Raw genomic sequence first — 15,236 nt, forward strand, 5'->3', positions numbered from 1 at the left:
CTCTAGACATTGTCGGATTTTCCTGATTCTGCTAATCTCCTTTCCTTACCAATACTTTTTGGTTACTGTTTCTGCATAATCCCGGAGACTATGTAGAATCATGGTGGAACACGAACATGAACAATAAACAACATGGGCAAGAGACAAAGACATATAGTGGTTCACCATGCCATTAGAGGACATGGCTACATCTATTTACGAATCAACTATCATAACCAATAGGCCTTTGGGATCGGGAGAGAGAGAGAGAATCAATTCTCTATCTATCAGATCCTTTCTACATATGGGAAGCCTTCTTTTTATAACTAAGGAAGGTTCCCTCCTTTTACATATTTCCAATGTGGGACAAACTATACATATATCTTCTTATGATGCCTTCTTGTGGAGCTTGGGAGAGCACCTTCCCGATGTGGTACCAATGATCTTTCACCATGGCGAGGTAGCCCGGATGTCGGTCTACAAGTTTCATGACTGGTCTATGGGCGGGGAAGGTAGTTCTCAACTACCGACTACAAGTCCCCCCAAGTTCTCGTTCAAGACACGTCTTGAGTGGGGACTTGATATATAAAATGCCCATAGACCAGTCATTTATTAACAGGCACCCGGCCCCAGTCCCCCCAAGTCCATACTCAAGAGGTGTGTTGAACGGGTCTTGCGTGTTCCGGGTCTTGCTTGTTTCGGGTCTTGCTTTTCTTGATATTCACTGTGATCATTAAGTCCGCCGATAAGATAAAAAAAAATGCCCCTCCCAACACCCGGCTTCAAAACTTACTCGGCCGGGTGAGGATTGTCGTACCTTCACAATGAACAAATGATCGATTAGCAGCTTACATAGCTTATAATAATTGTCAGAAAGCACAATGGTTCATGCAATTGTGTAATACTGAACGTCCTCTCGGTCGAATGCCTATCCCACTTGATATTACTCGGGATTTTAATGACTTATGCCTCTCGGTCTAATGTCTATCCCGCTTGATATTACTCGGGATCTAATGCCTATCCCGCTTGATATTACTCGGGATTTTAATGACTTATGCCTCTCGGTCTAATGCCTATCCCGCTTGATATTACTCGGGATTTTAATGACTTATGCCTCTCGGTCTAATGCCTATCTCGCTTGATATTACTCGGGATTTTAATAACTTATGTCTCTCGGTCTAATGCCTACCCGCTGACCAGCATGCATACTCATATACATACAGGTTGATTTGCAAGTAGGACGAAATCATGGCATCAATATTATGAACTTGCACGAACCAACAAGATAGGGACTTATCTGTGAGAATAGCTGCAGAATGGGTGCACATAGGAGGTACGGTAGAATGGCATTTCATGCTATAGTATCCCGTAGAATAGAATCATGTTGCCTTACCCGTGTTGTATAGGTTTTTTTTTTAAGCCACCGAGATCCGATGAGTAATTATCGGCTGTTCACACTGCTGCTGCAGATCCCGCTCGTGACTAAGGAATTAAATAGCTCCGGGTGCCCCTCCCTCCGGGTGTCCATAGTGTGTGTGTGTTTTTTTTTTTTTTTGTCATCTTCCTTTTTGTCTTTCTGCCCCTTCTTTTTCTCCCCCCTTTTTTTTGAATCAGGGTGACAGCCTCCGGGCTCTCGAAAGCTGCTGTTGAGCTGGGTGCCCAGAGTAAGAAGACCCGTCCGGACCGACTCCCTCATCTTTCCTTCGCCGGAGAACGGAAGGCTAGCTGCTACTGCACCTGAGGCAAGGTCACCGGGAGAGGAGCCGTCGGACCCGGGAGAGGAACCACTGGGAGAAGAAGATAACCGGGTAGCGGGTGGAGCAAACCGTCACGGGCGAAGCCTCCTGGCTGATCCATCCCCGGGTAATCGATGTGGAAGGGCCAACATGACTGATCCTCTCAGCCCCTGCATCCCAGGAGGAAAATAGTCGAGCGGCCTTCAAACGCTGCCGGCGGAGCAGCCGGGAAAATAAGATGATCCGGCTGCGGGAGGAGTGGGTCGTCATCGGCGAAGCTCCCAGCCGACATGACTGAGCTCCAGGTGCCGTTGAATGCTCTCCGGGTAATGGCTGGAGGCGCCGGTCATGAACCCGAGCGGGCGGCTTGGCTCTCTGACGTCCTGAAGATAAAGAGAACCCGGGCGGGACACCTGGACTTGACCCATTGACATATTTGGGCTAGATGGCTGGACCGGGCTGGACCTTTACTAGCCCATTGACTAGCTAGCCCTTTGCTGGGCTTGTGCACCTCCCGATGGACCTATTGCTCTCATGGACTTGAATAAACTGCCTTTCGGAGGCAGAGCAACGTGACTTTTCCTAATGATTCCCACAAACGGCGCCAAATGTTTCTGCATAATCCCGGAGACTATGTAGAATCATGGTGGAACACAAACATGAACAATAAACAACATGGGCAAGAGAAAAGGACATATAGTGGTTCACCATGCCATCGGAGGACATGGCTACATCCACTTACGAATCAACTATCATAACCAATAGGCCTTTGGGATCGGGAGAGAGAGAGAATCAATTCTCTATCTATCAGATCCTTTCTACATATGGGAAGCCTTCTTTTTATAACTAAGGAAGGTTCCCTCCTTTTACATATTTCCAATGTGGGACAAACTATACATATATCTTCTTATGATGTCTTCTTGTGAAGCTTAGGAGAGCATCTTCCCGATGTGGTACCAATGATCTTTCACCATGGCGAGGTAGCCCGGATGTCGGTCTATAAGTTTCATGACTGGTCTATAGGCAGGGAAGGTAGTTCTCAACTACCGACTACAGTTACTATAGCCGGATATTTCATTAAACTTCGTGGAACTAAATAGAACGTTTTGTACTAATGAAATATTTGACTTGTATAAATTACTGTAGCTAGACTTTGATCTTTCTAATCATTATAATAATTTTCGATAATATAAATCATTTGGACCGTTGAAGAGGAAATGAAACCCGCTCGTTTCTAAGACCAGGACTTGGTATAACTACCATCTCCGAAACAGAGCCTCTTCTTCAACCAGAAACTCCGAAACAGAGTCCTCCCAGTCCAAACCAGCTTTCCTTCTATGTGTTCTTTCCAAATCAAACAGTCAGAAATATAATTATATGGTTTTTGGAGATTTGTTCTGCTCAGAGCTTTATAGTAATGAATCTGATGAAGATTTTCGCTTCTCTTCTCGTGTCTCTCCCAGTTCTCATCACTCTCTCTCTTGTTCTTCGCGGCGACCCACCTGCCGATCGGATCAAGGGTTTCGCAGACGCAAGGGTTTTGGAAACGCCTTCGTCTCTGGTTACCACCTCTTCGAATATTGAAGTTTTCCTAAGACCAGCAGCTCCTGTCTCAAATATCACCTCGTCGAATTCAGCAGGTACGTATCCATAACAGCTCAAATTTTTATTTACTCTTTTGGAATTCATTGAAGTTTTAAGGTATGAAATCTATCGTTTACGTATCGAAATGTTATTCATGTTTGATGATTCATGGTCATGATGATGATGTGGCGCGATAATGATGTCAAGGAAGGTTCTGATTTCAACCCTAAGAATTTGTCACCATCTCAGTTAGAATGTTTAAATGTGCAAAAATGTACCTATAATTGTTTGAAAAATTCAAATAAGGGGGCTTAAGTTGTTGCTTGATGATAGGGACTATGTTAATAATGTCACTGACAAAATTGAAATACAGAAAGAGTTGATATATAAATGACAAAATTTAGCTCGCTGAGAACAAAGTTTAATTTGATGTTGCAGAAAATGTTTTACCTGAGATTGAATTACCTACCCAAATGCCGAAAGAAGACAAACTATATGGCGGACTCCTTGCACCTGGGTTTGATGAAGGGGCTTGTTTCAGCAGGTACCAATCAAGTTTCTACCGCAAAATCTCAACTCACAAACCATCTTCTTATCTGCTCTCTAGACTCAGAAGTTATGAACAACTTCATAAACGATGTGGGCCGAATACCAAACCCTACAGCGCATCACTGAAACAGCTCAAAAAGAAGTCTAATGGTCAGAGCACTAGTGCATCCCATGAGTGCAAGTATGTGGTATGGATAGCTAATAGTGGATTGGGAAACAGAATACTGAGTATAACTGCAGCTTTCGTCTATGCTCTGCTCACAAACAGAGTTCTCCTACTGGACCCTGGAAAGGACTTGCCTGACCTCTTCTGCGAGCCGTTTCCAGATACATCATGGCTACTCTCCAGTCACTTCCCCATTAAAAGCCATTTTGACAAGTTCGATCAGACTTCTCCTCGTTGTTACGGGAACATGTTGAAAAAGACTAGTAATTCATCCGAGTTGTCGTTACCGTCTTCGTATGTGTATCTCCATCTAGGCCATGATTATGATGATCAAGACAAGTTGTTTTTCTGTGATGAAGAGCAGAGTCATCTAGGGAAAGTAGACTGGTTGGTTATGAAAACCGATAACTACTTTGTCCCTTCACTTTTCTTGATGCCAACTTTCGAGCAAGAACTTAACAAGTTGTTCCCTGAAAGAGAAACTGTTTTCCATCACTTGGGTAGGTACCTCTTTCATCCGTCTAATCATGTATGGGGGTTGATCACAAGGTATTACCATGCTTATTTGGCAAAGGCAGACGAGAGGGTTGGGATTCAAGTCAGAACTTTCGAACCGGCTGGGCCTGGTCCTTTTAAGCATGTCATGGATCAAATTTTAGCCTGTGTTTTCACTGAGAAATTGTTGCCTCGAGTAGATGAGCAGAATGAGCCTATTGTCGACATTTTATCGTCAGGCACCCCGAAAATGAAATCGGTACTGATCACTTCTTTAAAACCAGATTACTCTGAGAATTTAAGGACTATGTACTGGGAACATCCAGCTGTGACTGGAGACTTAATTGGGGTGTTCCAACCAAGCCATGAAGGAGAGCAAAGGACAGATAATAAACTGCATGACAGAAAAGCCTTGGCAGAAGAAATGTTTCTACTAAGTTTCTCTGATGTGTTGGTCACAAGTGCATGGTCAACATTTGGCTATGTGGCTCAAGGTCTTGGAGGTCTGAAACCATGGATTCTCTTCAAGCCGGAAAACCAAACGGTCCCGAATCCACCTTGTCGTCGACTCCAATCGATGGAGCCTTGTTTTCACGCTCCGCCACTGTGGGACTGCAAGGAGAAAAGAGGAACTGATACAGGTGCAATATTACCACATGTAAGGCATTGTGAGGATATCAGCTGGGGCCTTCAGCTTATTGATATTCACGAGTCATGATTATCACTCATAGGAGTCATAGAGCTGTAGTCTTTCTCATGGGGCCTTCAGCTAGTTAATAGTCATGAATCCATTATCACTTACAGAGCTTCTATCTCTCCGAAATTATTGGATGTAATGCGACCATAATCCATTTATGCTTAACATGAATGTTGTTCATATGATTTATATGATAGCTAAGCTAGAAATCATTTTGCTTTAACTTGAAGCTAGCATCATGCATTTGATTCTTCTTTTCTTTTAGTTTTGCCAGACTTTTATTCTGATCGATCCGAGTAAAGTAGCATAAAACTAACAGTGGCTTTTGTCTCTTCGCGTTTTGGGCAGATGAATTAGTAGGAAATTATGAAATATATACAGGATCTGCTCGTTTCAAGCTTGTTACCAAAACCCTAAGCGAAACACCAGAACCCAAAGAAGAAAACAACAAAAAAAAAACAAAACAAACCTGTCGGGTTTTGTTTCAGAAAAGAAAAGAAAAAAGGATTCCTTCAAATGTTCCTTTCATTCTTTGCATCTTCTTCTTGGTCCAAAGCTTTGTCGACGCCTTATTCCAAAAAGAAAATAGAAAACTACATTCGAGAAAAACCGACAAGTTTTCCGGTATTCTATATCGTCCTGAAAAGGAATGGAAAATTTTCCAATAGGTATATAACTTAACCAGTTAACCCTACCTTACTCCACCTCCTCTCATAGGGACAGACGACGATGCTGCTACCACCACGAAAGACGAATATAATTACTGTTTGTCTGGGTCACCACCGGGATATATTAGTGTGAGATATCACGTGATTAACAGTTTGTTTTCTGTTTCTTTTCAATACAAAATATCCTTAAGACAAAAGCGGGTAATTAAATAACAAATTTAAGAATATTTAACCCACTCAATTTGAAAATATTTATTCAGTTTTTGTCATAAGTTTCGATTGTGAGTATATTTATATTCTAAGATGTCAGATTTACATGAGTCATCATACTTTTTGTTTGTGGCTTCAACAGGGACGAGGGAGGTAAAAGAGGGCACCTTTTTTTTTTAAAACGTTTTATTAATAACTCACACACCCTACATATGTCAGTGAAGTTTGAACCTATGACCTCAAAGTTGTCAGTTAAACACCTTAACCAACCAAGCTACGACTCACCGACAGGTAAAAAGAGGGCACTTAATTGGTGTGGTTTTTTTTCTATTCATTTCCATTTCAATATCAAACATGAGGATCAAAGCGAACAGGTTTATCTATCCGATGACATTATTAAGATAACTTATACAATGGTACAGTGAAACCTTTATAAATAAATAATATCTAAGCTGTTATTATTTTAAAAAGATTAATTTAATATTAATAAATAAATATATTATTTAATTATCGATACTTTGATGTTTGTTATCTTAGAGAGAGTTATGTGACTTATTCATATACAATAATTTAATTAAGGATGTTCTTTCGTTAATTGTTCGGGGTTTAAGTTTTATGTCTTTTTATTGAATTTAACAGTTTTATTAATGAGATACAATATTTGTTGCTAGGTCTATTAAGTAATTTGTTGGGTACATTTAGTGATACTTATTATAAATCAAATGGTTTAAAGTTGGGTTTAGGATAAGTCAAATAAATATCTTGCCCTTTGTCAAAAAAAAAAAAATATCTTGCCTAAATACGGGGGTATTAATGTAAGTTGACTAATCATGTATTTCCAAGAATAATGCGCAATTAGGTAGAAAATATAATGTTAATCATTGTAGCGAGTGGGCCAAGTGACACCGGGAGGCAGGGATTATATTCGTCTTTTGTGGTTGTAACAGATGGCAGGTGGCAACCAATAAAGTCATATCCCTATAATGGAAAATTTAACATTACCAATAATAGAAATTTTAACAATTCTATTTATGGGATATTTAGTTTTACCAATAATAGAAATACCTCCTCGAATGGCGTCAAATATCTTTGCTCTCCCATTGGACCAACCAAGCCCTCCTAATCTATGGCGACCCATAACAACAACCCCTCCACGCACTTCTCCCAGTCGCACACCTCCCCCACGCGCCACGTTTGTGGAAGAGCTTATGGAGGTGCATCTCACGCGACCAGGTAGCATGTAAGTTAAAAGAGGGGAAGATCCAAACGACGTCGTATCAGTGGACGAAGCGCAATGCAGCCCCACGTTAAGCTTTTGATTCGGCAGAATGACTGATACCTAGTGGCCAGTCATTGGATGCATTGTGGGCCCCATGGACTCAATTACATCCACCTTAGGGGCTAGGCTGCTATCGGCCCTACTGAACCGTAGAAAGAAGCAAGAGAGAAAAATCTATACCAAACCAACCCATAGCAAAGCTAAGCCAGCTGCTGATCTTGTACGGTGTTGCTTCTTCACAGCTAGCTGCTCTCTTTTAGTGCAGTAGTAGCTGTGGTGAGATTCCAAGAGTGTGAGATCGAAACAGCGAGGGAGATATGGAGGCAGGCAAAGATGTTGACGGTTCTTCTGTTTTGAATCGCTTACTGCTCAAGTACCGGCCGATTGCGCCGAAGCCCTTCACCGGAGGCATACCTTCGGATAAGCTTCCGAAAAGGACCAAGAGAAAGTACGTTAGGTCGGTCCGGAAGTGTAGTGAAGAAGAGAGTAAGGGGAAAGAGGAAACGGCGGGTGAGCAGCAGCGCGTGGAGACACTGGAGCTGCTGCCTCAGATGATAGATGATAGTGGTAGCAGCGGTACCGACCGATCCAAGCACGGTGGCGGATCTAGCTGTGAGGTTGATGCTAGGGTTGTTGGGGACGGCGGTCATTGGTTGAGCTTGAGTTTGAGTGGAGCGGCGGCGATGGGGAAGCAGGAGGTTGAGAGCGTGTCAGATCCGTCGGCGGTGATGGATCGGGTGGGAGGAGTGGAGTCGTGGGTGACGGTGGAGTGCGTGAGCGGCACATGCATGACGGCTCCGAGTTCTGCTCAAGGGTTTGGGTTAGAGGAGAGAATGAGAAGATTGGAGAACGACACGTGTCCGGGGTTCATATCGGACTGTTGGAACAGAGTGCAGTGGCTGAACGGAGCTTTTAGGAGGATGGTGATGATGACGAGGCAGCAGCAACTGTTGCCGGAGGTAACAGTGTGGTTATGGATGAATGAGGAGCTGCCATACACGGCGAACAACACGGCGTTCACTTGCCAAGTGAAACTGAAATACACGGTGGCGGAGAGCCGGAACAACAACAAGAGCTACTACTCTCAGTTGGTGCCTTGTGATATGTGGAGGATTGACGGCGGAGGATTTGCATGGAGGCTCGACGTTAAATCCGCCCTCACTCTCGGCGGCTGAACCAACGAACTCCGTTACATTCCCGATCAGGTATATTATTTATAGTTTAATGTTAAAACGAAATTCCATATTTGGGAATTTGCCATCCACGAATCAAATCTGCTTCTTTATTAGGGATAGACAATGAAGACTAAGCACGTATATGATTTGCACTACTTTTCCCAACAACCGATAAGTTAGATATTTTTTCTGTTGACACCACTAATGTCCTTTATTTTGTTGTTGTTGTTGTTGTTGCCAGGTAATATAAATGCATGATAAAAAGGAAACTCTCTGGAGTACTGGTCTAGTGTTTGAGTCTCCATCTGTCCGTAAATATGCGACCCCCATTATTATTGTTTACTGCTCAGCTAACCATCTGGCTCGTCGTTTTGACCAAAATGAAAAAAACAGAGGAGACAAAACCCAGATTGGGTCGTTGTCTGGAAGGCATCAGACCGTGGTGACGGTAGATGGTAGAAGTAAAAACGCTACATGATAAAAAGTAAAAAAGATGTCGCAGTTAGATGAACCGGTCTAGCTTGTATATAATTTGATACGTGGAGTCGGTGGAGATAGTTCATATATAATTTTATGGATCGGATTAGTTCAAAATGAGTTGGACAGAAAATAAGTGGTAAAAAGAAGTATTGGGGTTTACGATTAAGATGTTTACATTTAGAAAGATGTGAGGGTGTGTGTGTGTGTGTTTGTTTTTTTTTTTTTTGTAGAGAATGAAAGTTCTTCTACTGATCGAAAGACGCAAGTCGATCTTATTAGGTTGACAAACAAATTGAAGGTATTTATGGGATGAAGAATTGATTCCCGGTGAAAATGATTTTCACTACATACTACTCTTTAAGTTGATAAAGTACACCGAAAACTTGTAAGGATCAATTGCTTAAGATTGAGACAACTTTTGATGGTCTTTGTCACTACCCCACTACATACTACACTCTAACTTAATAGTCTTCCAAAAACTTCTAGGGATCAATTGCCTAAGATTCTAAGAATGAGATAATTTGTGATGCATGAGGTTTAGGTGGGTTTTTTTTAATATTTTTTATTTTATTTTAATGAAGGGCTGGTGCGGTTTAGGTGGTTTTTGTATGGAGGAATAATTAGGGTTGAACTTGAAGAATGTCTCTTGGCCGGGGTTGTTGAGTCAGATTATTTAGTTTTTCTAGTCGATCATTGAATTTTTGGTATGCTTTGAAAAAATTATCAGTAAAAGATAATTTTTTTGACAAGAATTGATTGTATAGCATATGACTTCCTCTTTTCAACAATTACTTGTTTTTATAATATATTTTTGTTTTGTTTTTTTTCATTTTGACATGTATTCGAGCTTATTTCATTGGTAATCTTAATTGAGCTTCAAAATCTCATATTCGAGCAAGAGAAATCTCTTGTCCTTCGAGAAATATGTTTCCTCTTAGCAAAGAGCAAGTTCGATGATACAAAAACAGGGATTTCTGGCCTTTGTAAGGATGGACAAATGAAGATTTGTTTTATCCTGCACCCACCTTGAAAGTCTTTCATGGTGTCATAGTAAGAGTTTCATTTTATAAGAAAACCCTCCGGCAGCTTTGCTGGCCAGACTATGTACGAAATATCTAGAAAATCTCGAAAATCAACGTTTGATTCCCCCCCCCCCCCCCCCCACACAGTTTCTTGCCAAAGTAGGAATAACCACACTTTCAAAACTGATGACGATCAGTGACCAGCCAATCAACTCTCTCTCTCTTTTGATCGGCTGGTCACTGATAGTCATCAGTTTTGCCAAGCAAAACTGAATCCTTGAAAGATTCCTAGCTGGACTAGGCGAACTCAACAAATGATGTAGTGATGCTGTCAGACTGAGATATGACATGGAAGAGAGTGACCTTCTCATATGAAAATCAAAGAACTTGTCATGATAGTTTGACAATGTTGACGTACAAAACTGACACTGAGTAAGTTGTTGGAGACTTTACTTCTGGACGTTTTGGGTAAGTTATTCTAGTGTATCTATGATTCTTGGAGTTTATCCTTAAGAGTAAAGGTTTAGGATTCCTGCTATGATTCTAAATCTTAATGTAAGTCGGACTAACAGTGAGTCTATAAATAGGACCTTAGAGGCATAGTTTTATGTGTGGTGTGATGTAGATCATTTGAGAGTTATGATCTTGAGAGTTGCAAGCTATGAGGGATCAGATGTATTTGAGAGTTCTCTGCTGAGAGTCTAGAGTGTGAGGAGATAGGTTATTTGAGGTGGAAGAACCGAATTATTCTTCAGTTGTAATCTTCTTCTCGTTTAGTGGATCCATCATCATCACCCAAGGACATAAGTCATGTGGATTTGACTGAACCTCGTTAAATATCTTGTGTTCGTGTTACATTGTTTCTGGATATTGTCTTCATTCAGTTTCAGTCTTGGGCTAGGGAATTCGGAGGGTGAACCAGATTTCCTAACATTAGTGACCTATTACATGATGAGAAGCTTCTCACCTCACGTCCCCACCCCTCAATGAGGCCTTTGAAATCTCTTTTCCCCACTCGCCCCCCATGATACCAAAAATTTGGGTTCTCTATTTAGATTCATGTTGTTTGGATTTTGCTTGAATAACAATCTAAGGCTTCAACATCATCCTTACTCAATCCAATGACTGTAAGTTACAACAATAATTGATAAGAGAAAATCCAAGCCAATGGATTGAGTAAAGGATTGAAATATAGGAATTATGATTCCTTCCATGCTTCCAAGGGATTTATTACCCCTTTTCTTTCCTTTCATTTAGACAGCTATTTAGGTAGTTGTCTTTAGCGAGCTCTCTATGGAACTGTATTTACCGAGCTCTCTCTAAGCAACTTTCTTAAGTTGTCTAAGCCTTAGAATTTTACTAATGTTACATCTCTTTCTGTAGGTGCACTAGTAGTTAGCAATAGCCAGCTCAATCCTTAATTGTGAAAACCCTAGTAACGAAAGTTATTCAAGCCTCGTCAGAAAGAGTTTGGTTTAGATATTTGAACAAAATTTGATTTTGCTTGTCAGAGCTTATAATGTCTCTTTTGTTCCCATGTTGAACTGATCAGATCTATACCACCATAAAATTATTGAAAATGGAACTCTATACATATTACAAATATTGATGTAATTTTGTTGAATGTTTCATTAGTGAGGACTGAGCGATAGCTAGAAATACATATATATGATTCATATGGTCAAAATAGTTGCAATTTCTTGTTCTTAATGGGTGTGCTATAGAATGGAATCCACATGCACATACATTACTTATTCATATAGTCTTTCATGTATTCGACAACGTTGTAGTACTTACTTGTACTTCTCTTTACCTGTTGTTTTCAGCTTTATCAATATGGCTCCCATCATGATCAATGTGATATCATTAAGGGGTGAAACTAAATGTGTATGCATGGCCACCTTGCATAACTTTCTTGTGTTTAATAATTAGTTTAGGGAGGATTGTCTCTGCTTGACTTTGTTTTGGTGGATCTAGCTAGCTAGCTTGTATCCGTTGCATTATTTTGACACAATGGTTTTCAAACTAAACAGGTTCTTTTCTTGATTATACACTAAATCTTCTCCTCTATAATTCTGCAGTTTGTTCAGTAGCGATGCAATGTTCATATATGTTAGAGTGTTACATTTTCGTATAGATGGAGGACGCGCTTCCAAGAATCTGAAGAAACGGGTGAAAAAGTGAGTACTCCATCATGAAATAAACGTATATATGTATGTTATGTACGTGGTAATAAGGATATGCAGATCGAATAGTATCCATGGCAAAGCATCCAGATATGAAGAGAGCTTGATTGTTAGCTAGAAGTGGAGTCTTGATTGTTGAAGTGCCTAAGTAAGTTTATGCTGGAAGGGCCCGAACATGTTGATTGATTGAATGTTGATTGATTGAGTGAATTGAGTTATTGAGTGGTGTAATAATTGAAAAGAAGACATCAGGGATTTCAGGGAAAATGCCTATGAGTTCTGTTTTGTTGTACATTTTTTTCTTTTTTTTTCATGTACAGCAGCACTCCTTGTCCTTGAGTGTCTGCACTCCCAGTTACCAGTCCCGTGTGTGTATTTGTGTGTGTAATATCAATGTATGCCTGCATGCCATCCTTTCTCTTTCTTCTTTACTAAGATCTACTGCAGTTCATCCTTTGATTGCACAACTAATCGTGCCGTATCCATATTTTTCCTTCAAATTTCCTACCAGAACAGACCAGTTATTTGTCATTTTATTTTGCCATCGTATCTTTCTTTTTTCTTTTTTTCTTTTTTTTTTAATGAGATCACACTGTTTCTTCTTGCCATCTTGTCTATATTTTCAGAACTTTTTGTTTTTTTGTTTTAGAAAGGAATTTTTTGTTAATTTGAGTGAATCGAGTAACTGAAAACCTGACACCAACACTACCAGAACATTTACCATTGCACACTGATCTTACGGTACCCTTTGCCTGAAATATAGCATGATAACATCCATTAGCGTTGCTAGTGGGGTTTGCATTAAGATTCAGTCACAACCAATGAAAGATCTCTCGCTCTAGCACACAATTTTTGACAAATGACTGCATCAAATTTTCCTGGAGTCTTAATCTGGTGGTAAAAATCACAGGGGAACTGGCGGGATATAGCCATTAAGAGTCTAATTTATCTCGCACGATTTTTAACCCATTCAGAGTACTTTTACTTACAGTATCAACTAAAGAATACTAGCAAACTGATCATGTTTTTTGCCATAAATATATAATGTTAACTAGTCTCCCGAAAAAGAAAAAGAAAAATGAAAATCGACACTTTCATCTGCGAAAGGATCATGTTTGATGCATAAATATAGAATGTTATTATTCAAACCTGTTGCACTAGTCTCCGGAAAAAGAAAAAGAAAAGTAAAAATCAACACCACATGATGTTGCAGGAAGAGAGCATGAGCAATTCACAATGAGGGAAAATCTAACTAGTACATATATCATTCTTACGGCCAAAGTTTCAGACTTGCTCCATCAGAAATCACGGTGCTGTTAATTCTTTCTGCCTTCACACAAGATAATGTGGTAACCATGCCTGCACACCATAACAACAAAACAAGCTCAGCAAGTGGGGAACAATAATAACTGAAACAGAATTCATGGAGTGACATAATACTTTTAAAAACGCGCGATTATTAGAGAAGAGATGTAATCAACCCCAGTAGATTTCAATCCCATTCACTCTGTCTCAAGATGGGGTGTTAAAATAGGTAAATTGTTTAGCATTTTATGACTTCCATGAGGTTTGGGGTAATAAAATTTTACAATACTTCTACCAAACTCATAACCATAAAACCTCTGGAGATCACTACAATAAACAGAAGCTTTGTTTTTCCCCTGACAAATTTGGAATCCAATGCCAAACCAATGGCTAGCGAGTCCCTAAATATATCTTAAAAGAGTTAAGAATGAGATCCTAGAGTGTGCCTGTTTACTAATAAATTCAATCCCTCTAACAAATGTCTTGCTAATAACCTACACAATCAACACCCAATCACTCCCAAAGAGCCGAAACACATCCTCCATAACCAACAACAACTTTCTACGAATTTCAGTATCACAATTATAAACAAGTACTTTACTCTGCTCCAATGTAGAGCAAACATTATAGTATGCATAATAGAGGCAAAAGAATCAGTATATCAAATGCATAGCAGAGACTAACAAATGAATCGGAGAGACCACAAAGATCGAAAATTGCGAGAGAGAAAAAAAACCAAACACATACGTGGACTTGAAAGCAGCACTGGTAGCCCCAATCGGGGTGCTGAAGGCCACCTCTTGAAAAGGGCCAGCCATCTTCCCCCTAGGGAACCACCCGAGATCGCCGCCTTTCTTCCCGGACGGACACTCGGAGTACTCTGCAGCCAGCTTAGCGAACTCCGCCGGAGGGACCTTATCGCCGTTTCCGAGCCAACCGTCCTGCAACTTCTTGTAGGCCTCGTTGATCTTGCCCTGCTTCTCACAAAGTATGTGCCTTGCCTTCACATACGTGCAGGTACCGAGCCCATCGGAAGCGCCGCCCTTTCCGGACTTTCCTTTTCCTTTTGAGCCTCCGCCTTCGTCGCCGCCGCCGCCGGCTGCGGCTTTTCCCTTCCCTTTTCCTCCGGCCTTGGCGTCCTTGCCCATCTTTAAAACCCTAATTGATTCCAAACGTCACGAAATTAAACAAACTTTTCGCCAAAATCGAACCTTGAAACTTACCGATTGAACTGCGGAGGCTCTCACCTTCTGCTTGACCTGGACTCGAAGTGTCTGAGACTGATAGCAAACGATGAAAGGCGAGCACGTGTTGACCTCGAATATATGCGATATTTACAATTTTACCTTTTTACTTGGTTTTGAGTTGGACTATGGACCTCGTCTTGGGATAAAAACAATGGGCCCAGATTTTTGTTTGAATTAATCGTGTTAGCCCGTTAGCTTAAATGTTGCATTTTCCATGAAGAAATGACCAAAAAAAAAAAAAAAAATTTGAGTATACAAATATGTATCGTATTGAAATGAACCATGATCAGGGTATACAATAGACTCCCGACTTTATTCAGGATCTTCTTTATAAAAACTTGTGTAATATTGTTCCTGATCAGAGTATCAGTATTACGTCCCCTCTGATAAGGTAATAAGTATCAGTTTAAATAAAAGAGATTACACATTTGGCAAAAGAAAAAAAAATAGAACCATGA

At 40.6% G+C, this 15,236-nt stretch overlaps 2 protein-coding genes across 2 annotated transcripts; one reads left to right on the plus strand and one right to left on the minus strand.

Annotated features, from left to right (window-relative positions):
- The first annotated feature begins 3,135 nt into the window (after positions 1-3,135).
- LOC101299579 (galactoside 2-alpha-L-fucosyltransferase-like) lies at positions 3,136-5,227 on the plus strand. The gene is made up of 2 exons (XM_004298364.1): positions 3,136-3,355; positions 3,738-5,227. The coding sequence occupies exons 1-2, from the start codon at positions 3,142-3,144 to the stop codon at positions 5,225-5,227; spliced, it is 1,704 nt and encodes a 567-aa protein (XP_004298412.1). The 5' UTR covers positions 3,136-3,141.
- Positions 5,228-13,256: 8,029 nt separating this feature from the next.
- On the minus strand, positions 13,257-14,806 carry LOC101299952 (peptidyl-prolyl cis-trans isomerase NIMA-interacting 4-like). The gene is made up of 3 exons (XM_004297236.1): positions 14,779-14,806; positions 14,279-14,689; positions 13,257-13,585 (listed from the first exon to the last, which is right to left on the minus strand). The coding sequence occupies exons 2-3, from the start codon at positions 14,677-14,679 to the stop codon at positions 13,543-13,545; spliced, it is 444 nt and encodes a 147-aa protein (XP_004297284.1). The 5' UTR covers positions 14,680-14,689; positions 14,779-14,806; the 3' UTR covers positions 13,257-13,542.
- Between the last annotated feature and the right edge of the window lie 430 nt (positions 14,807-15,236).

The sequence above is a fragment of the Fragaria vesca genome, linkage group LG4 (assembly GCF_000184155.1).
Source record: "Fragaria vesca subsp. vesca linkage group LG4, FraVesHawaii_1.0, whole genome shotgun sequence".
In the NCBI taxonomy this organism is placed as follows: domain Eukaryota; kingdom Viridiplantae; phylum Streptophyta; class Magnoliopsida; order Rosales; family Rosaceae; genus Fragaria; species Fragaria vesca.

What these genes read in the sequence shown, in the direction of transcription:
- LOC101299579 (XM_004298364.1), top strand. Translation starts at nt 3,142, where the DNA reads ATGAAGATTTTCGCTTCTCTTCTCGTGTCTCTCCCAGTTCTCATCACT. An exon ending in CACCTCGTCGAATTCAGCAG is followed by an intron (nt 3,356 to 3,737) that starts GTACGTATCCAT and finishes TTGATGTTGCAG; the next exon opens with AAAATGTTTTACCTGAGATT.
- LOC101299952 (XM_004297236.1), bottom strand. Translation starts at nt 14,679, where the DNA reads ATGGGCAAGGACGCCAAGGCCGGAGGAAAAGGGAAGGGAAAAGCCGCA. An exon ending in AGTGCTGCTTTCAAGTCCAC is followed by an intron (nt 13,586 to 14,278) that starts GTATGTGTTTGG and finishes TATGGTGTGCAG; the next exon opens with GCATGGTTACCACATTATCT.